Source organism: Accipiter gentilis, chromosome W, assembly GCF_929443795.1.
Source record: "Accipiter gentilis chromosome W, bAccGen1.1, whole genome shotgun sequence".
Lineage (NCBI taxonomy): Eukaryota > Metazoa > Chordata > Aves > Accipitriformes > Accipitridae > Astur > Astur gentilis.
In genome coordinates this window covers 34,010,738-34,034,387 of record NC_064918.1, presented here as the reverse complement: position 1 = coordinate 34,034,387, position 23,650 = coordinate 34,010,738, and the positions used below count along the sequence as shown (strand labels likewise).

General features: G+C 43.7%; 1 protein-coding gene across 5 annotated transcripts in view; it reads right to left on the bottom strand.

Annotated features, from left to right (window-relative positions):
• Positions 1–10,142: 10,142 nt before the first annotated feature.
• The window catches only part of LOC126035434 (chromodomain-helicase-DNA-binding protein 1), a 105,775-nt gene continuing 92,267 nt past the window's right edge, over positions 10,143–23,650 (bottom strand). For all 5 annotated transcript variants that reach the window (XM_049793980.1, XM_049793979.1, XM_049793976.1 and 2 more), the window contains 5 exons: positions 15,497–15,675; positions 13,505–13,601; positions 13,240–13,297; positions 12,087–12,297; positions 10,143–11,888 (listed from right to left, as the gene is read on the bottom strand). In XM_049793980.1, coding sequence (XP_049649937.1) covers positions 11,525–11,888; positions 12,087–12,297; positions 13,240–13,297; positions 13,505–13,601; positions 15,497–15,675 — 909 coding nt within the window. In that variant the 3' untranslated portion in view covers positions 10,143–11,524. The remainder of the gene's footprint in view (positions 11,889–12,086; positions 12,298–13,239; positions 13,298–13,504; positions 13,602–15,496; positions 15,676–23,650) is intronic.

Sequence of the window (23,650 nt, the reverse complement as noted above, 5' to 3'; positions counted from 1 at the left end):
CCTTTGGCAGAAAGCACCTGGGGAGACCCGTGGCCGACCTCTGGGGTTTTGGAGTCGGGGATATCGAGGATCCGAGGCTCGCTATACTCCAACTGAAAAAGAGATCTTGGCAGCATATGAAGGAGTTCGAGCCGCCTCAGAAGTGGTTGGTACTGAAACACAGCTCTTCTTAGCACCTCGACTGCCAGTGCTGGGCTGGATGTTCAAAGGGAAAGTTTCCTCTACGCATCACGCGACTGACGCCACGTGGAGTAAGTGGATCGCACTGATCACACAGCGAGCTCGCATAGGAAACTCCGGTCGCCCAGGAATGTTAGAAGTGATTACGGACTGGCCAGAAGGCAAAGATTTTGGAATGTCGCCAGAGAAAGAGGTAACACGGGCCGAAGAAGCCCCGCTGTATAATAAACTGCCAGAAAATGAGAGGCAATATGCCCTGTTCACTGATGGGTCCTGTCGCATTGTGGGAAAACATCGAAGGTGGAAGGCTGCTGTATGGAGTCCTACACGACTAGTCGCAGAAACTGCTGAAGGAGAAGGTGAATCGAGTCAGTTTGCAGAGGTGAAAGCCATCCAGCTAGCGTTAGACATTGCTGAAAGAGAAAAGTGGCCAGTGCTCTATCTCTATACTGACTCGTGGATGGTGGCAAATGCCCTATGGGGGTGGCTACAGCAATGGAAGAAGGGCAACTGGCAGCGCAGAGGTAAACCCATCTGGGCTGCCGCACTGTGGCAAGATATCGCTGTTCGGATAGAGAAGCTAGTGGTAAAAGTACGTCACGTAGATGCTCATGTACCCAAGAGTCGAGCCACTGAAGAACATCAAAACAACCACCAGGCAGATCAGGCCGCCAAGATTGAAGTGTCTCAGGTGGACCTGGACTGGCAACGTAGAGGTGAGCTATTTATGGCTCAGTGGGCCCACGATACCTCAGGCCATCAGGGAAGAGATGCAACATATAGATGGGCTCGAGATCGAGGGGTGGACTTGACCATGGACACTATCTCACAGGTCATCCATGAATGTGAAACATGTGCTGCAATTAAGCAAGCCAAGCGGCAAAAACCCCTGTCGCATGGAGGACGATGGCTGAAATATAAACAGTGTGAGGCCTGGCAGATTGACTATATCACACTCCCACGAACACGCCAAGGCAAGTGCCATGTGCTTACAATGGTGGAAGCAACCACTGGGTGGCTGGAAACATACCCTGTGTCCCATGCCACTGCCCAGAACACTATCCTGGGCCTTGAAGAGAAAATTTTATGGCAACACGGCACCCCAGAAAGAATCGAGTCGGACAACGGGACTCACTTCCGAAACAACCTCGTAGACACCTGGGCCAAAGAACATGGCATTGAGTGGGTGTATCACATCCCTTATCACGCACCAGCCTCCGGAAAAATTGAACGGTACAATGGACTGCTGAAAACTACATTGAGAGCGATGGGGGGTGGAACTTTCAAGCATTGGGATACACATTTAACAAAAGCCACCTGGTTAGTTAATACTAGAGGATCCGCCAATCGGGCTGGCCCCGCCCAACCAAGAGATCCACATACTGTAGAAGGGGATAAAGTCCCTGTAGTGCGCATGAGGAGTATGTTAGGAAAGACAGTCTGGGTTAGTCCTCCCTCAAGCAGAAGCAAACCCATTCAAGGGGTTGTTTTTGCTCAAGGACCTGGGTACACCTGGTGGGTGATGCAGAAGGATGGGGAGGTTCGATGTGTACCTCAGGGAGATTTGATTTTGGGAGAGAATAGCCAGTGAATTGGGCTGTATGATATTTAACTGCTAAATAACCTGCCAATGCATGTCATTGTATCTATAGTGTCTATATGCCATATCAAGGGTATTATTGTGAGAATTATCCAAATGACTACAGGATGGACTTTTGAAACTGAGCCAAGTACAACAGCGATAGAACTTGAACTGGCACCCACCAATTTCCTCAAGATCAACATCTTCGACCTGCAGACCAGGGGCATGAGTTGCACCAAATGTACTAGCCACAAGTTCCAGAGGCAGCGTACAACAACCCAACATCTCACACCATCTCTCTCTTATCCTGAAGAACTGTTACAACAGATAGAGCCCCAAAATTGATGGACACATTAGAGGGATAGCCCATAGGCTAAAGGAACACCGTGTGTGTGTGTGCGAGGTCAGGGGGTGGAGTCCATATACTTATATATAAGACAAGGAAAGTTGTAGTGGTTGATTGGAAAAAAATAAAAAAAGTAAGATCTGGGCATGATGTAGATGGTATAGAATAAGGGGTGGATAATGTCCTGGGTTCAGCTGGGATAGAGTTAATTTTTACAGGAACCTGGGAGGTGGGGGCATAGCCGGGGCAGCTGACCTGAACTAGCCAAGGAGCTATTCCATACCATGTGACATCCTGCCCAGTATATAAATGGGGAGCGGGCCGGGGGGTGGTCTCTGTTTTTTTCGGTGGGGGAAGTGGCGGAGCGTCGGGTCCCGGGTGGTGAGCAGTTGCACTGTGCATCACTCTTTTTGTATACCTTTTTTTCATTAGTGCCGTTGTTGTTGTTGTAATCTCTTTTGTGTTTGTCCCAGTAAACTGCCTTTATCTCAACCCTCGAGGTTCCAGTTTCTTTTCCTTTTCTCTCCTCCGTCTCCTCCCCATCCCACCGGAGGGGGGCGGAGGAGTGAGCGAGCGGCTGCGTGGTCCTTTGTTACCGGCCGGGCTGAAACCACGACACATGGCTTGACCCATTTTGCCGGTATCCAATAGGGCTGTTCGTTACCACAATAAGGCCGAATCCACTGTAGGTCTCCGACAAGTTTTTGTACAACACGTATATTTCGTATGTCTTTGTGTAGCAACAGCTTTTGTGGACAAACAGAGGCTTCCGCAACTTGCAAACCCAGATATAGTGTTAATGGCATTCCGTCTTTTTTAAACCTTGATTGACAGTCGCTGGCTTTGTGTCCGAACTTGTCGCGCCTCTCACAGACCCCAGGAAAGTTTGACCGGCTGCCGTTAGTTAGTGCCGGCACAGATCGAGGCTGCGTTGCTATGCGTTGAGGGCACACACCTCTCAAATGCCCCGGTTGACCACACCGATGACACACTGAGGGGTCTTTGTATGGGCCGTAGTCTCCTTTTCCCTGTTGCACTATCGGTCGTAATGCTACCGCGAGCGCTGCAGCGTGAGCTTCAGCATGTATTTTAGCTCTCTCTTGTTCCTGTATCAGAGGCAAGCGATTACAAGCCTCGATGATATCCACTAATGTAGCTGTACGTGGAAGCGACGCAATGATTTGTCTGCATTTTGCATTCGTGTTTTGAATAGCTAAGTCGTTTCCGACCGCAGCTTTCGCTTCGGGGGTTAAGGTGGGCGATGCATCATCGACAGCAGTTTTTAAACGGTCAAGGAATTTCATGTATGGCTCCTCTTCCCCTTGTATGATTTGAGAATATGGCGGAACCAGTTTTCCCACTTGCGGCACCTCTGAAATAGCTTCCAGAGCTAGTTGTTGCGCCAATTGTAAAATCTCTGGTCTTAATGCAGCCTGAACGGGACCAGTAGCAAACTGTCCCGTGCCAAGTAACATGTCTACACTGACAAATGCAAGTGGATTTTTTGCCCCAGCATCTAAATTTCTCACCTGGGCTTCTTCTGCTTTCTGTCTCCACCGACCATGAAACAACAACCTCTGAGTTGGTTCAAAGAACATTTCCACCAAAATCTTTATATCCGCTGGCACTAAGGTTTGTGTCTTAAAAAATTGTTGTATCATTTGTTGTACATACTTATTGTCTATTCCATATTGGATAATGGCTTTTTGCAGTTCTCGGACTGTTTTCCAGTCCAGAGGCGCCCATTTTCGCTTTCCTCCTGGTTCAGTGAACACGGGAAATGATCCGACAGTAGGTGGCAGTATGACTCCTTCTATAGTGGCTTGCTCGATAATCCCGCGCCAGTGTTGTCCCGGCGAAAAAGACGGATCGCTGGGTAGTGGTGGTGGGGGGTCCTGCCCGGGCTGGTTCCGTGTTTTGTAAGGGTGGGTCTGTTAGCCGTCGCATTCCTTTGTATCTATCCTCGTATCTCCATTTAGACCCTTTTTCCTCATCGGGCATTAATTCCCCTGCCTCTCTCGAGCAGTCCTGCCTCTCTCGAGCAGCCCGGCGCTTTCTTTCAAGCCCACCGGAATCCGCAGCAATTCCCCCCGCCTTTTCAGTAGCGTTGCCTCTTATTTCTCATCGGATCACGTTGGAGGTCGCCAAATGTAGGGTTTAGGGTTAATCCATGCGCACAAACATGAAATGTGATTGGTTATATTGACACTATCCACGCGTATAAACATAAGATACAGTTAGTTATACTCACTCTGTACACGCGCATAAACATAGGACATAATTGGCTATATTAACTAGAGCATGCAAAACTTGTCTCAGTCCAATTGGCCAAGACAAGCCCCTGAATTGAGGTTGTTTGTGCCAAGTTCCCTTTATCGTGGAATGCGCACCTGTGTTCTTCTAATTGGCATCTTTCTTTTTTTTTTGTCTTCTTGTTTATTCTGTTCAAGGCCTTCTAAAGGCGTCTGGAATGCTCTTGTGACCATGAGCTACTTTCAGGCCCAGTCACTAAGTTCCATATAATTGACCCTACAGCTGCCCAGGTAGAAAACATTTCTGTAAAGGTACATCATGTAGAGGCTCACATGCCCAAGCACCACAGTACAGAAGAACATCAAAACAACAAGCAGGTAGACCAGGCTGTCAGAACTGAAGTAGCTCAGGTGGACCTGGACTGGGAATGTAAGGGTTAGTTCAGTGGGCCCATGAAACATTGGGACATCTAGGGGGAGATGCAACATATGTATGGGCTCGTGGTTGCAGGGTGGATGTGACCGTTGACACCATCACATAGATCACCCATGAATGTGAAACATGAGCCACACAAGTGTTCCTTAGAATAGAGGGCAGTGGCAGGGATATCAATATGGGAGATAGATATACTATACTGGACCACTGCCATGAACCTGCCAAGCCAAGTGCTACATGCTTACCATGGTGGAAGTGATTGCTGGGCAGCTGGAAACATACCCTGTAAACCATGCCACTGCCCAGAACACCATCCTGAATCTTGAAAAGCTAGTTCTTTGATGACACAGTACCTCAGAAAGAATTGAGTCAGACAATGGGTCTCATTTCTGAAATAACCTCATAGACTCCTGGGTCAAGAAACATGGCATTGATTGGGTATATTACATTCCCTGTTACCTGAAGATGTCCGTGTACTGGGTCTGGCTGGGATGGAGTTAATTTTCTTCATAGCAGTCCATATGGTGCTTTGTTTTGGATTTGTGGCTAAAACAGTGTTGATAACACACTAATGTTTTAGCTGTTGCTGAAGAGTGCTTGCACAGTGTCAAGGCCTTCTCTGTTTCTTGCTCTGAGGGATGGGCAAGAAGTTGGGAGGGGACACAACTGGGGCAGCTGACTCAAACTGACCAAAAGGATATTCCATGCCATATGACCTCTTGCTCAGCAATAAAACATGTGGGCAGTCTTTCCAAAGTAGCTGGGCATCAGTCTGCTGGCAGGAGGTAATGAGGCCTTTGCATCAATTGCTTTTTTTTTCTTTTTATTTATTAACCTGTCTTTATCTTGACCCACACATTTTTCTTGCTTTGCTTGCACGCACATCTTTTGCTTTCTCTATTAAACTGCCATTATCTCGATCCATGTGTCTTCTCACTTTCTTTCTATTTTCTCCCTGTCTCATGGGAGAGGGGAGCGAGCAAAGTGTGTGGGTGTTTGGCTATTAGCCAAGTAAACCCACCACAATTTCCTACTGAATATCATTGTATGTCCCTTCCAACTGAACTATTCTATTCTATTCTATTCTATTCTACTTCAAAGCCCTGCCTCTGGCTGTTAGTGATCTTATTTGCTTCAGGTTATCTCACTTGGGGTTGAAAAGTCTACTGGAGAGCAGTACAGCCCAAATGTCTGCATGCTGTGCTTCATAGCACTGCAGTTCCTAAACAGTAGGTCCAGTATATGATTTAAGTGGTTTTTAAAAGCCAGCTTGCCAATGAAATCATTGCAGCTGTCTAATAACAACTTCATTATAAATTGCTCAGTACCTAGGTTACACCTATATCTGCTAAAAATAATTTGTCCCCCCTTTTATAAGACTCCCACAGGCTTGATTCAGCAGCTGTTCTTTCCCAGAAGTACCAACCAGCTTTTTCATACCAGTCTTTTTGAGAGCATGTGAGCTAGCTCAGTAGTGGTCAACCCTTCCGGTGGCTAGGGCAAGTTAAGAAATAATATAATGTACATTTATCAATTCTAAATCCTATATAAAGGCCCTAGATAATTAAACTGTGACTTGCATAAATCATGCTTGTGAGTCTTTGGAAGGCCACTGTTTTGAAGGTGTGGGTTTCTTATGTACTTATTAAAAAGTCACAAGTCTTGCTTCATCTTACAAATGAGATTGCCTTTATGTACAGTAAAGGGATGAATAAATATTCGCAATGGGAAATCAGATGTAGATATGCCTCAGGTGAAAACTAATTTCAAGTACATCTACTTCTGTGGCAATCACACCCCCCTCCCCGACTATTTTAAGCTCCTCAATCAATACATATGAAATCCTTCAGCAGGCTCCTGGCAGGACCTGTGGCCCCATGGAGAGAGGTGCCCATGCTGGAGCAGGTTTTCTGTCAGGACTTGTGACCCCGTGGGGGACCCACACTGGAGCAGTGTGCTCCTGAAGGACTGCACCCCATGGAAGGGACCCATGTTGGAGCAGTTTGTGAAGAACTGCAGCCCATGGAAGGGACCCATGTTGGAGAAGTTCATGGAGGACTGTCTCCCATGGGAGGGACCCCATGCCGGAGCAGGGGAAGAGTGTGAGGAGTCCTGCCCCTGAAAAGGAAGGAGTGGCAGAGACAACATGTGATGAACCCCCATTCCCCATCCTCCTGTGCCACTTGGGGGGAGGAGGTAGAGAATTTGGGAGTGAAGCTGTGTCCAGGAAGAAGGGAGGGGTGGGGGGAAGGTGTTTTAAGATTTGGTTTTATTTCTCATTACCCTACTCTGGTTGATTGGCAATAAATTAATTTTCCCCAAGTTGAGCCTGTTTTGCCCATGACGGTAATTGGTTGAGTGATCTCTCCCTGTCCTTATCTCGACCCACGAGCCCTTTATTATATTTTCTCTCCCCTGTCCAGTTGAGGAGTGGGAGTGATAGACCAGCTTTGGTGGGCACCTGGCACCCAGCCAGGGTCAACCTACCACACTAGAAGATAATGATAATCTCCTAAGATCAGTAAGTCATTGTCAGTGCACTCCAGAAACGTGGATTGCTTGTGACCTGCTGTGTTGCCCTTCCAGCTGATATCAAAGGCTTGCAAACATGAGGCTTCTTCCCTTTGTCTGAAGAAGGCCTCATCTACTACTACTTCCTGATCAGGTAGTCTGTAGCTGATACCCACCCCAATGTCACACATGTTGGTCTGCCCACTAATCCTGATCCAAAAGCTCTTATCATCTATCCCTAGGCAGAGCTCCAGGCAACCCTGCTCCTCCCTCAGAACTCTCACTCCTTGCCTTCCCAGCCTGTCCTTCCTGAAGAGCCAGTATCCAGCCATTGCAGCAGTCCAGTCCTGTGAGGTATCCCACCATCTCTCTCTGATCCCAATGAGATTATATACCTGCAAGTGCATATAGGCCTCTAATTCTTCCTGCTAGTTTCCTATTCTGAAGTGTCTGCACACAGTGAGGCCCACACTCACACTGATTTTCCAGAAAGGGTGTGAGCTTCCCCCATCATGCTGTCCTCTCAGCATGTCCTTATTTGTGTGCGTACACCTAAGGTCAGCCTCCTTCTGCCCTGTTTTGTTGGTGTCAAGGTGTCTTTTGTCCACATCACTCAATACCTTTTCCTTGCCAACCCAGGCCACTGCCTCCTCACTTGACTGCAGATCATAGAATCGTAGAATGGTTTGGGTGGAAAGGGACCTTAAAGATCATATAGTTCCAACCCCCCTACCATGGGCAGGGACACCTTCCACTAGACCAGGTTGCTCAAAGCCCCATCCAACCTAGCCTTGAACACTTCCAGGGAGGGGGCATCTACGACCTCTCTGAGCAACTTGTTCCAGTGCCTCACCACCCTCATCGTAAAAAATGTCTTCCTTATATCCAATCTAAACCTACCCTCTTTCAGTTTAAAGCCATTGCCCCTTGTCCTATCACTACATGCCCTTGTAAAAAGTCCCTCTCCAGCTTTCTTGTAGGCCCCCTTTAGGTACTGGAAGGCTGCTATAAGGTCTGCCTGGAGCCTTCTCTTCTCCAGGCTGAACAACCCCAACTCTCAACTCTCTCATTAGTGCTTAAATCACCTGCAAGTCCTGTACTTACTTGACAGTACTGAGAGTCTCAGAAACCAGAGGCTCTTTAAGTGTAGCTTGGATACCAAGGCATCCACACTGAAGATCAAAATGGGGAAAACACTGAGTGACTTAACAGGTAAATGGTGATGCCAACACAAGAGCAGATGAGCTAGTGGTAACCAGTCAGAGAATACATTTATCTGTCCTTAAAACACTCATAGCAGAAATGCATTTTTTTAATGCGCTTTTGCAGACAGACAGACCACAACCTACTCTTTTTAGGTAGTACTGGGGATGGCAGATTAGAAATATTTAACAGGATTAAGATTGAAGTCTTAGACTTCCATGTCCAAAGAAGAGCAACGAAGCTGGTGAAGGGTCTAGAGAACAAGTCTTATGAGGAGTGGCTGAGGGAACTGGGGTTGTTTAGTCTGGAGAAAAGGAGACTGAAGGGAGACCTTATCGCTCTCTACAACTGCCTGAAAGGAGATTGTAGCGAGGTAGGTGTTGGTCTCTTTTCCCAAGTAGCAAGTGATAGGACAAGAGTAAACGGCCTCAAGTTGTGCCAGGGGAGGTTTAGATTGGGTATTAGGAAAAATGTCTTCACTGAAAGGGTTATCAAGCACTGGAACAGGCGACCCAGGGAAGTGGTTGAGTCACCATCCCTGGAGGTATTTAAAAGATGTGTAAAGGTGGTGCTTAGGGACATGGTTTAGTGGTGGACTTGGCCGTGTTAGGTTAGCGGTTGGATTCGATGATCTTAAAGGTCTTTTCCAACCTAAATGATTCTATGCATGGTAGATGAAACAACTGAATCTTTATCAGCAGCATGAGTTCTCTTGGAGCCGCCAGAATTCTTACTTCCTAAAACCTCTTGTAGAGAACAACACTAAGATCTGAAACAAGAGGCTTCTTGTCAAATGGATACTTCAGAGCTGGACACACTCCTCACTGACTTGCCATTATAAAAGAATAAAATAAAGATCAAATCTGTGTGCATGGAAAATTAATTATAAATGGCTTATTTGCAGAGGATATGGTACATATCTTACTATTTAGGAGAATCCCATAACAATCTCATAAGCCATGGAGAACACCTCTACCATCAAACTTCATTCCCCTCTGCATTCAGTTAAGTCTTAAGCAGCTATAACATGATTAAACACAACCTAAATATACTAATTAGCAAAGATTCTAACCAAAGCCACCAATTATGCTCTGTCTTTCTTATCTTTGAGAGACCCAAGATGCCTTTGACAAAAGCGTATGCAGATTAACCATGTGACATAGACATGATCAGCCACAATGCCATGCTAACATAGCCATGCTGATGGTGAAGCAGACTTAGTGGGACTACTCTATTGATGTGTTATCATAGTGGATCCAAGATTCCAGCTCGCTACCCAAACTGTTAAGAACTAGGCAATGGTTGTGGATGCTCCAATTTCTAGATTTTCACCATTGCAAGAGGAAGATGCATAGCACACATGCACAACCTTACTAGCTAAACTAACACAACACTAACTAAACACTGCTTCAGCAATTAAGCTCAAAAGTAGAGTTCATAACCCTCCCAAGCCTAGGAAGATGAAGAGCTAAGAAATGAAGAAGCATTAATTATCTGAGTTGCAGCCTACATTAAATTAGCTTAAATGTACTTGGCTAAATATTAACTTAGAATGTGCAGCAACTGTGCCTATAATAAAATCATAATAGACAGGTACTCTGAAGAGGTTTTGGTTCAATTTTAATGCTTCCGTGTAAACCTAGTTAATTGGAAAAAAACGCTCAACACAGTGCAAGATGAGAAAAATTGCAGCAACATATTAGCTCCAACCACATGATGCCAGGGTAGACATTTATCTTCCCTAATTATGTTGTGTATTAAAATTTAGTACTTAAGAGTTTAATATTTTTATGGTTAAGTGAGAAAGGTACATTGTAGAAAAACAAACACCAGCAGAAAACAAGAGCCCACATATCCTTTTAAATTTAACTTGTCAGAAGTTATCTATGTACAATCAGTGTGCATTATAATAATTCTATTAATAAAAAGCCATTCAAATCTAAAATATTAACTGGCTGCATAGCACACTTGACATTATTGTCTATTTTAAGAGGGAAAACGAATATATTTCCAATAAATTTGGGCTGATTTGGATTCAGAAGTGTTCAGATATTGAACACTCCTTCTTTAAAACCAATGGACTGGAAAAAACTTTCAAGATCACCGTTTAGCTGAATATTTCCCACCATTTCATTACAACAAATCACAATACTAATGGTTTAATAGAAAACCATGTATATGAAGCATCCAGTAAAAAGGGGGCACTAAATGGAATAAAAATGTTCCCTTCCCCCATTTTTGCATTCTGAACAGTGATTTCATAAAGATATTTTATTAAAGTGTTAGTATACTGACTTTGTTTCATACTTGTGACAAGCAGGCCTGAGTTGGTGGGGAAAGGAACAAGCAAAAAAAACAAAACAACAACCAACCAAAAAAAACCCCACCCCCCAAAAACCCCCACAAGCTCATTTAATTAGTTTGCAATAATTTTCAGCCATTTATTTTATTTTGTAAAAAGGCATTATTACAACTGATCACAAACAGGAGAAATCCTGGCTATTTTACAGTTATAGGTACAGAACTTAAATATTCAAGCTTGTGATGAAAAGCGGCAAGGTGGTTGCAGTGTACAATGTAAACAAATAGCTTTGGAAAGTGAACAAAAGTCCTTGAGAATTCTTTACTAAGAAAACAAAACAAACTCCTCATTCCTTCCTGAAACATGATCACAGGTCAGTGTTTAAAAATTCATTTGAACTGTATTCAGCCTAAAAACAGTTTTATGAGATCCAGTCTGAATGGGGCAGTGTTGAGGTCCCTGTAAAAGTAAACATTTTCCATTTCTTAAAGGGGGGGGGGAGTGCTACAACATTTGCAGCACATTGCAGCATAAACTTTAAATACAAAAATATTTTTCTATTGTTGGGATAATAGACCTTGCACCCTGGAAAGAAGTAACAATACTGCTACTGACAGAATATCCAGTCCATATCTTTCAAGTCACATAAGGCAATTACCGTGTTAGCTTACTGTATATGGCTAAAAGAAGGTCCAGAAAATGTCAGTCTTTGTTATGTTTTCCGGCTACTCCATGTATGTTCAGGTGTACTTTTGTGATCTGATGAGTGTTCAAATGGAGATCTGTGTCCTAAAGGAGATCTTGAACCATAAGGAGACCTCTGATCTAATGGTGATCTTGGGCCACTGCCAGAAGCTCTGTGGTCCATTTGCCAGTCTGAGTAGTACCTATGATCTCTGGAAGATTTATGATGGCTGTACTCTGAAGTGGAACGGTGATCTGAATGTATCCTGTGGTCTGAATGGGAACGGTGATCTGAATGAGGCTGACTGTCTTTCAAATTTCCTTCCAGGTTTGACCTGTGATCTCTGCTCCTGTGGTCATCCAACTTTCTATGTTTACTATCACTATAGTATCTGAAAAGATTTACTTATATTAGTATTACCAAACACATAGTAAGAACTACAATTATGTCAATTCAACAGAACTGCATTAGAGAAATTTCTTTGCAATTCTGCATTACTCAGAAAAGATACTTTGGTGCTTACTACAAGCATACTGCAAAACCAGGAAGGGAATTCTTAACAGAATTTACAATTGCTGAAGCAATTTACCTGCTGTCTTGTTTATAGTGATCCCAGTCTCTGTGGTCTTTTCCATTGCTGAAGGCTGAATAGGACCTTTTCCTAGAGTCACTTTTCTTATATGCATCTCCCTGATGCCTGTCCTTACGATGATCATGGTATTGTGACAAATATCTATCAGAAGAATAACTGTCCCTGCTACTGTCATCATGGTTTGTATTCTCTTTCAGTCTTTCAACATCTGTTTAATAAAGCAGAGGTTATAAGGAAGTCTCATACACTATAAATTTTTTTCTTCACCAATTCAAACAGCACTTCTACCTGTCAGATTTAAAGCAATGTGAAAGTGGCATTATTATTTGAGAGAAACAAGATCTAAATAATTGAAAGACAAACGCACGAATGTGAGTGAACTGAGAGAAACCTCAGAAGTAAATAGAAGGCAAGCAAGCTAGAAATGTAGATATGTAGGGCTGAGAAACTAAAATTTTCCACCTTACAGACTGAATGGAGAGGATCAGTGTGGTCCAAATGAGCAGTGAGTAGAGATCAGGTGCCTTTAGTAGAGAAATTTTAATCAGAATGGTAGGAAGTTCCTCTCTAAGGAGAGACAGCCCTTAGCATGAACATCAGTTTTAGACATACACCTCATTAATGAAAAGTTTTTAGTGGTATTCCTAAAATACATTATACTAATTTTAAACCCATGGTAACATACTCAAGGTTTTACATAACATAATATAAAAATAAGTATTACAAGAAGGCAAGTGTGGGAGCATAGAAAAACAGTATTATTGTCAACAATAAAAGACATCCCATATAACTGATTGCTAACCATGACTTCAGGGAATATTTTTCTTATGATATAGTGACATTACAACTGCTAGGAACAGGCATAGAGCCTCCAAGAAGTTTACAAGTGTTGAGTTGGCCTCTCTACCTCCTCAAAATTAAAGTGTTTTGTTTTTAATTAATTTATTTACTTTAAAAGAACAGCAGGAAGTACCAAGTTCAGTTTGTGTTCAGTTGAATTTCATCAGCAAACTAGTGAAGTTATGCTAAGTCAGCCTATCCCTATGATATCCAGCAGTATGGGAGTTCTAGGAGACAGTTTTAAGCTTATTTCATTTTACATACCATCATTTAAGATATCCAGCACAATAATATGCCCAAGATTTCTTACCTGGATTTCTAATTACATGTGTATTCACGCTGCTGCTAGTATTCTGGTCACTGTGTTGCTAGAAGAGACAAGTACAAAAATTGTCATTGATAAATCCCAAAGTTGCATCTGAATTTTTCAGAAAATATCCTAAGAAAACAAACTAGTTTACTATGAACAGTAAAATACACTTCAAATGTATTGAGTTTACTTAATTGATACTTAATAAAACAGTTATAAAACTTAGAATATATATTTGTATATTTAGAGAGTCTGAAAGTATTACCTGAGATTCTTGGCGTTTTTTGATTGCATGTTTATACAGCTTGTGCAGCTTTCTGGCATCAAATTCTGTAAACTTAGAGACAAAAATCCACAAGTTTCTGAGGAAAAAGAAAGAGAGGTTATAATTCTTCCATATATTAGTTTTTATTGTATCATACAACAGAACATGGACTTAAATGAAATTATTTCAACAGTGCTTCAGTAAACTGAAATCACTGTAAAGTCTGTTACGCAGAATATTACCTAGCTGCACAGCAAGCATTATTTAGCTGTATTTCAAACATTTGAGAAATTAATTCCTTTAACAATTTGTCATTTTGTAATATTTATCACAATGACTGCAGAATGCAAAGCGCATGAAAAGTAGTATTAATGGCAATTCTGTTAATAGAATGATTTGTGCAATTGCATAAAGATATAGTTTTCAATTTGTTGTGCAAGTCCTCTGAAAGATTGTTTGAAATATGTCAGAAAACTTGAGTATTTACTACTCAGTAAAGATTCTTCCAAACTTGAAATCTCTTGCAGTGTAAGAAATTTGACCTACATGCCTCATTTCCTACAGATATAAGGGACAGGATTTTTCCACAGAATTCCAAAGCCTAGTTAAAGCTTTTGAAACCAAATGAGAAATCTGAAAGAGGATGGAAGTAGCATGGCAAAAACTTTGATCCTAATCTATGCTATGAAAGAAGAAAGGAAAACAAACCAACTCTTTTGGTGTCAAGAAGCCAAAACCCCAAAGACAACATTTGCTTCTATGATCACAGACACAAGATCTAAAGTCTAGAATTATTTTAGCAAAGTTTACAGGTGGAGTGCTTAAAAGATTACAGAATACTACTGTTCTAATTAGTGTTTAGTTCAGAAACATCTCAAGTGCATAGGCTCAAGAAGCATCTATCTGCTCTTTCTCTGTGATGATTTAAACATAGTTTTGGCCTAGAGGTTTGCAGAAGACACAACCAGCCAAGTGTGCCTAATGACATCTGTATAATATAGAATGAATACCTTTACTAAATTCTATGTCTTAAAGACAGATGAAATACATATTTTAATAAATCTATGGATGGTACTGTAGCATTATTATGAATTAATATTATAGTAGCTCTACTATGAATTTCCACTTAAAGAAATATAATGTTTACCAAGGTGTCTTTAAAACATAGATATTGTTTTTGTATTTCAGTTCACCCTAATATTTTGAAGTAAAGCAAGGACAAACAGCAGAAATAGTCTATGTTAACAGTCTGCAAGGAAATTAAACACTTGACTGAGTGTTGTATATGGAAGTGCAGGATAGATTTGCAACCATAAAGGATTAAAGTGCACATTATGATAAAACTAACTTAATTGTATTAAGAACTTAATGACAAAATATAACAAGTTTATAAACCAACATTTTTCTTATTTTTTCCAAAGTTATCACCTCACAGATGCATAACAACACTTAAAATTCTTTCATTTTGAAATACATCTGAGTATGTTATGATAAAGGTTTTCTGTAAAGTCATAGTTAATATCTGATTTCATTTTAGAGTATATTTTTATTCTTTTTAAAGGATTCTGCAACTCAAAATCAAACTTAACCACACACATTTATAATGGCCTATTTTTAGCATGAATAAAAAACCCAAAACCAAAACAAACTTCAAAGTTGAAAAAGCCAGATTCTTTAATGATAAGAACTCTTTTCCACTAAATATTAAAAATACTCTAAACAGACTTATTTTCTGTTTGCTTTTGGTTTTAAGTAGTAAGATGACTTCACCTTCTGGAAAAAAGTGCATTGCTATGCAAGTATGAAAGAGTGAATCCATTAAAAAAAAATGGAGCCATTTATAATAATCTTTTTATAAGTCCTTATTTAAAACAGCAGAAAAATACAAGAAAGGGAGAATAAGAAACAAGAAAAATAATTAAAAACTACTCTACTTAATATAAGCTATTCTGGATTTTCCTCTTTCAAGAAAAATCATGCAGAATAACTTACTTTCTCCACTGTTTAATTTGTTCAGGATTTGTGTACTCCTTTAGACATTCAGTAATGTGGTCCCCAATTTTGATTAGGCACTGTCTAGTATGCTCCAGCTGTTCCCTTTCAGAAAGGCCTTTCTCTGGTCTATCCAGTTGTTTCAATGCTGCTTTGACAGGCCTCATTCTTTCTTTGCACTATAAAATGTAAAAAAGGAATACATTAATTCAAATGAAAATAAAAAGATAATGAAAATTGTAAAACATGACCCACCCTTACCATGCTATTTATATAGGTGTCGTGCTTTAAACCCAGCTGGTAACAAAGCACCACGCAGCCGCTCGCTCCCTCACTCCTCCCCCCCCAGCCACGGTTGGATGAGGAGAAAATATAAAGAAAAGCTTGTGGGTCGAGACAAGGACTGGGAGGGATCACTCACCACTTATGGTCACGGGCAAAAGACAGGCTGAACTTGGGGAAGAAACAAAGTCAATTTAATTTACTACAAATCAAATCAAAACAAGGATATTAGGAAGTAAAACCAAACCTTAGAACACCTTGCCCCCACCCCTCCCTCCTTCCTGGCTCAACTCCACTCCCGGTTCTCTCTACCTCCTCCCACCAGTGGCGCAGGGGAACAGGGAATGGGGGTTGGGGTCAGCTCGCCACACGTTGTCTCTGCTGCTCCTTCCTCCTCAGGGGGAGGACTCCTCACCCTCTTCCCCTGCTCCACCGTGGAGTCCCTCCCACAGGAGACAGTCCTTCACGAACGTCTCCAATGTGAGTCATTTCTGCGGGCTGCAGTTCCTCACAAACTTCCCTGGCATGGATCCTTTCCGTGGACTTCAGTTCTTCCCGAACTTCCCTGGTGTATGTCCTTTCCGCGGGCGGATCTTCAGTCACACACTACTCCAGCGCAGGCTTTCCCATGGAGTTACAGCCATCTTCAGGGGCATCCAACTGCTCCAGTGCAGGCTCCTCCACGGGTTGCAAGTGGGCATCTGCTCCACCGTTCACCTCCATGGGCTGCAGGGGCATCAACTCCTCCAGCACACCTCCTCCCTCTTCACTGACCTCAGTATCTGCATAGGTGTTCCTCTTACATTCCAATCCCCCTACTCACTGCAGGTTCCCCTTCTTAAATATGTTATCCCAGAGGCGCTACCGCTGTCACTGATTGGGTCGACCTGGGCCAGAGGCGGGTTCTACTTGGAGCCAGGGGAGCTTCTAGCAGCTTCTCACAAGAGCCACCCCTGCGGCCCCCTCTCCTGCTACCAAAAAAACCCCACCACACAAACCCATAACATTCCACCTCTCCCTTCTGTGGATCACATATTCAAGGCTTATCACTAAAATTACAAACTTCACTCACATCACAAAAAACCTCCCAAAAACTTCCCCACAAAATTTAACATAATCACCATCACAATACCAAGCAGAAGCGGACAATATACACACAATCTATCCCTCATTCCTCCACCATAATTTCAATAACCGAAATTCCCAGGGGTATCTCACTAACATTGTTCAGTCTGTATTTTGCCCATTACCTCTCCCAATTACTAGCCTTATATCTGGAATTATTCCTCTGTCTCATGCCTGGCTCGCCAAAAAGGACTGTGGTGCTTTAAACCCAGCTGGTAACAAAGCACCACGCAGCCGCTCGCTCCCTCACTCCTCCCCCCCCAGCCACGGTTGGATGAGGAGAAAATATAAAGAAAAGCTTGTGGGTCGAGACAAGGACTGGGAGGGATCACTCACCACTTATGGTCACGGGCAAAAGACAGGCTGAACTTGGGGAAGAAACAAAGTCAATTTAATTTACTACAAATCAAATCAAAACAAGGATATTAGGAAGTAAAACCAAACCTTAGAACACCTTGCCCCCACCCCTCCCTCCTTCCTGGCTCAACTCCACTCCCGGTTCTCTCTACCTCCTCCCACCAGTGGCACAGGGGAACAGGGAATGGGGGTTGGGGTCAGCTCGCCACACGTTGTCTCTGCTGCTCCTTCCTCCTCAGGGGGAGGACTCCTCACCCTCTTCCCCTGCTCCACCGTGGAGTCCCTCCCACAGGAGACAGTCCTTCACGAACGTCTCCAATGTGAATCATTTCTGCGGGCTGCAGTTCCTCACAAACTTCCCTGGCACGGATCCTTTCCGTGGACTTCAGTTCTTCCCGAACTTCCCTGGTGTATGTCCTTTCCGCGGGCGGATCTTCAGTCACACACTACTCCAGCGCAGGCTTTCCCATGGAGTTACAGCCATCTTCAGGGGCATCCAACTGCTCCAGTGCAGGCTCCTCCACGGGTTGCAAGTGGGCATCTGCTCCACCGTTCACCTCCATGGGCTGCAGGGGCATCAACTCCTCCAGCACACCTCCTCCCTCTTCACTGACCTCAGTATCTGCATAGGTGTTCCTCTTACATTCCAATCCCCCTACTCACTGCAGGTTCCCCTTCTTAAATATGTTATCCCAGAGGCGCTACCGCTGTCACTGATTGGGTCGACCTGGGCCAGAGGCGGGTTCTACTTGGAGCCAGGGGAGCTTCTAGCAGCTTCTCACAAGAGCCACCCCTGCGGCCCCCTCTCCTGCTACCAAAAAAACCCCACCACACAAACCCATAAGAATAGGCAAAGACAGTACTGTTGTAAGCCAAATGAAAAACAAGTCTTTGCACAGCCTTTTTAGTTTTACTACAAGCTTTCATTTGGAAAAAGTAGTAATTTAAATCCAGCTGAAAATTTACTCCTATATGAAAGCATTAGATTGTAACAAATATTAAAGATGTAAGAAAGCACTAATTTAATATAAAGATTTTCTGAGGGAAATGAGTTATTATAACTAGGTTTTACAATCATGGGTTTAACTTTCAGCACAAGTATATAGGGTAAGACTTATTTTACTTTTTAGGACCTTGAAGGCTATACAAACTCAGTGTCAAGATTAAGTATGAGAATGTTTAATATATTTTAAGTAGATACTTTCTGCAACAATTAAACTTGGCATTCAACAGAGGATCAGCATTCATTCTCTGAACAGTTTTTAAGTCTGAGTTCTATGCAGATACTGACAGAAACTGAGCTATCTAGGATAAAGCTAGTTTAGGCATGCCTAAATTAGTAACAGTGATGACAACACAGATGTACCCACAGATATATTTCAGAAGTGCATTCTTGAATTTTCACATTAATTCAAATGTGTTAATAGTAAATGCAGATAAACCAGTTAGCATGTTTTAAATTATAGACACTTGCTTGGAAATACCATTCAATCACAATGGCAAGGTAGATAGATGAAATGCATATTTTTACCTGTCACAAAGTAGACAAGAAGTCAAATGAGTTAGCCTCAACAACCCACAGCAGTAATTTCCATTTGAAAAGGTAAACATGCTAATTAGATTGCACCTGGCCATGGCATAATGATGAATATACCAATACACAAACCCAACCTAGAATTGCTCCCACTAAGGAAGAGAGGCAAGTTTGTATATCCAGAATCAAAAATATGAGGGGTTGGTGAAGAGGGCTTTAAACTAAGGTTGCCAGGGGAGGGGAACCTCAATCCATCCCACTCCTACCAGTTTGATGCCAGTGCCAGCAATAGATGCCCAGAGCCTGGAGAGGGATCACAGGTCAGCAGGAGAGCACCTGAAGAGCAGCACAAAGGAATTCCAGCCACTCCAGCCAGTAAGTCAGCTTCATCAGGGGCCCAACTTAAATGCCTCTATGCAAATGCACATAGCATGGGGATGAGACGGGGAGCCAAAAGGAACCTTAGTAGATATATGGATGTAGATAGGAACTGTTTAATAATTATCTAGCTTATAATGAAGTTAAAGAAATTTCAATAGAGGTAGACATGGCCCAAGGGGATGAGAGGTGATGTTTAATATTTACATTGTTGAGGCTGGCTGGGGCAGGAGATAGTCCCTGATAAGAAGCAGAAGTCGACCCCAAGAACCAGCCAAGACCAGCCTTGTGATTTGGATAAATGCCAAGGAACGACTGAGTCTGCACAGGGACAGAAGGTTAAGAGTTCACCGCGAAGAAGACATACAGCCTTCATCTTCACGACCACCAGACAACCACCATAAGGAGGCACTGCGCAAGCGCAGTTGAGAGGAGACTATGGAAATGACTTCCTGGAGCTAATTTTAATATGAAGTGGGGATAGGTAAGACATACAGCCTTCATCTTCACGACCACCAGACAACCACCATAAGGAGGCACTGCGCAAGCGCAGTTGAGAGGAGACTATGGAAATGACTTCCTGGAGCTAATTTTAATATGAAGCGGGGATAGGTCATGCCTATGTATAGGCGTATTACGAAACTATGTATATGTAACACTTGACTGTATAAATTTAAAGCGAACTGCCAAGTCAGGCACACACGACTTTGGTGGGACTACCCCCCATGCTGCCCAGCGCTGAATGAACATACCTACTTTACAGTCTCACTGATTGTGGAGTCTGTTTCCACAAGTCAGGGAATCAACAAGAGGAGTTAGAAGCATGCACATGCCTGCAGGGCTATGATCTTATTGGCATCATGGAGGCATGGTGGGATGGCTCCTATGACTAGAGTGTTGGAATGGAAGGATACAGGCTCTTTAGGAAGGACAGGCGGGGAGATGAGGAGGGGGTGTCACCCTCTATGTCAATGACCAGCTGGAGTGCATGGAGCTCTGCCTGGTGATAGATAAGGAGCCAACCGAGAGCTTATGGGTCAGGATTAAAGGGAGGGCTGGGACAGGTGACATTATAGTGGGGGTCTGCTACAGGCCATCTGACCAGGAAGACTGAGCAGACGAGGCCCTCTATAGACAGATAGGAGAAGCCTCACATTCGTAAGCCCTGGTCCTCATGGGGGACTTCAACCACCCCAATATCTGCTGGAGGGACAACACAGCAGGGCATAAGCAATCCAGGAGGTTCCTGGAATGCGTTGATGATAACTTCCTTCTCCAAGTGATAGAGGAGCCAACAAGGAGAGGTGCTATGCTGGACCTTGTTCTCACCAACAAGGAGGGGCTGGTGGGGAATGTGAAGCTTAAGGGCAGCCTTGGCTGCAGTGACCATGAAATGGTGGAGTTCAAGATCCTTAGGGCAGCAAGGAGGGCACACAGCAAGCTCGCTACCCTGGACTTCAGGAGAGCAGACTTTGGCCTCTTCAGGGATCTGCTTGGTAGAGTACCATGGGATACAGCCCTAGAGGGAAGAGGGGCCCGAGAAAGCTGGTTAATATTCAAGGATCACCTCCTCCAAGCTCAGGAGCGATGCATCCCAAGAAAGAGGAAGTCAGGCAAAAACGCCAGGAGGCCTGCATGGATGAACAAGTTGCTCCTGGACAAACTCAAGCACAAAAAGGAAGCCTACAGAGGGTGGAAGCAAGAACAGGTAGCCTGGGAGGAATACAGAGAAATTGTCTGAGCAGCCAGGGATCAGGATAGGAAAGCGAAAGCCCTGATAGAATTAAATCTGGCCAGGGATGTCAAGGGCAACAAGAAAAGCTTCTATAGGTACATCGGTGATAAAAGGAAGACTAGGGAAAATGAGGGCCCTCTCCAGAAGGAAAAGGGAGACCTGGTTACCTGGGACATGGAGAAGGCTGAGGTACTCAATGACATTTTTGCCTCAGTCTTCACCAGCAAGTGCTCCAGCCACACTGCCCAAGTCACAGAAGGCAAAGGCAGGGACTGGGAGAATGAAGAACCACCCACCGTAGGAGAAGATCAGGTTCGAGACCATCTAAGGAACCTGAAGGTGCACAAGTCCATGGGATCTGATGAGATGCATCCGTGGGTCCTGAGGGAACTGGCAGATGAAGTCACTATCCATCATATTTTGGATGTTGTGGCAGCCCACTGAAGTTCCCACTGACTGGAAAAGGGAAACATAACCCCCATTTTTAAAAAGGGAAAAAAGGAAGACCTGGGGAGCTACAGGCCAGTCAGTCTCACCTCTGTGCCCAGCAAGATCATGGAGCATATCCTCCTGGAAACTATGCTAAGGCACATGGAAAATAAGGAGAGGTGCCTGGTGACAGCCAACATGGCTTCACTAAGGGCAAATCGTGCCTGACAAATTGGGTGGTCTTCTATGATGGGGTTACAGCGTTGGTAGATAAGGGAAAAGCAACAGATATCATCTACCTGGACTTGTGCAAAGCATCTGACACTGTCCCACACGAAATCCTTGTCTCTAAAATGGAGAGACGTGGATTTGATGGATGGACCACTAAGTGGATAAGGAATTAGCTGGGTGGTCACACTTAAAGAGTTGTGGTCAATGGCTCAATCGAGTGGAGACCAGTGACAAGTGGTGTTCCTCAGAGGTCGGTATTGGGACTGGCGCTGTTTAACATCTTTGTCGGCAACATGGACAGTGGGATTGAGTGCACCATCAGCAAGTTTGCAGAGGACACCAAGCTGTGTGGTGCAGTCGACACTCTGGAGGGAAGGGATGCCATTCAGAGGGACCTTGACAGCCTAGAGAGGTGGGCCCGTGCAAACCTCATGAAGTTCAACAAGGCCAAGCCCAAGGTCCTGCACCTGGGTCGGGGCAATCCCAAACACAAATACACGCTGGGCAATGAGTGGATTGAGAGCAGCCCTGAGGAGGACTTGGGGGTATTAGTGGATGAAAAACTGAATATGAGCCAGCAATGCGCTCTCACAGCCCAGAAAGCCAATCACATCCTGGGCTGCATCAAAAGAAGTGTGGCTAACAGGTCGAGAGAAGCGATTCTCCCCCTCTACTCTGCTCTTGTGAGACCCCACCTGGAGTACTGTGTTCAACTCTGGGGCCCCCAACATAAGAAAGACATGGACCTGCTCGAGCAGGTCCAGAGGAGGGCCACGAAAATGATCAGGGGGCTGGAGCACCTCCCCTATGAGGATAGGCTGAGAGAGTTGAAGTTGTTTAGCCTGGAGAAGACAAGGATCTGGGGAGACCTTATAGCAGCCTCCCAGTACCTAAAGGGGGCCTACAGGAAAGATGGGGAGGGACCCTATCAGGGAGTGTAGTGATAGGATGAGGGGTAATGGTTTTAAACTGAAAGAGGGTAGATTTAGATTAGATATTAGGAAAAAATTCTTTACTGTGAGGGTGGTGAGGCACTGGAACAGGTTGCCCAGAGAGGTTGTGGATGCCCCCTCCCTGGAAGTATTTGAGGCCAGGTTGGATGGAGCTTTGAGCAACCTGGTCTAGTGGAAGGTGTTCCTGCCCATGGCAGGGGGGTTGGAACTAGATGATCTTTAAGGTCCCTTCCAACCCAAACCACTCCATGATTCTGTGATTTTGGGGAACATCACCATCATTGTGTCAACATCTAGGGACAACTGAAAAAATCAGTGAAGCTGTTCCATTACCAGTTCATGCCATTAAGTAATTAAGCAGCTACATTACATATTGCACTAACCACACTTTAAAGCAACCTTTAAAAAGACAGTTTACAAAGTACACTGCTTAAGTGTAGAGGTGAACAGAGAAGTGTAATTGTACATGGGAATAGAGTGATTTTCAGTTACCTAGCCACACACAAGACATCCTGGAAATTATGGATGAGTCACTTATTTAGATAAAAACAAAACACAAAACAAAAACCCTACATACATAAACTGGTCAGTACCATAGTGATGAGAAAACAAGATAATTTGCCTCTCACAGCCAGCACCACAGTAGACCCAGTAAACCTGTCTGGCAGTAACAGACAACTGTTGAGACCTGAATGATAGAACTTCCACAGCAGAAAAGTAGCTGCTCAAAGTAACTCCTTAGCATCTTTCCAAAGGCCCCAATCGACCTATAAAACTTTACATAGATTGAGTTTACCTACCTTTTTTTCTTCCAGTATTGATTCTGTTGTGGTCAAAAGTAGTGATATAACTGAAATTCTTTTGGTATCAGAGATATTAGTCTGGCAAGATATTTCTAAGGACTTGTCATGGTTTAACCCCAGCCAGCAACTAAGCACCACGCAGCTGCTCACTCACTCTCCCCCCACCCAGTGGGATGGGGGAGAAAATCAGAAAAAAATGTAAAACTCGTGGGTTGAGATAAAGACTTCATAGAACAGAAAGGAAGAAAATAATAATGATGATGATAATAATAACAATTAAAAAATAAAATGAAAATAATAATAATATAAGAATTGGAATATACAAAA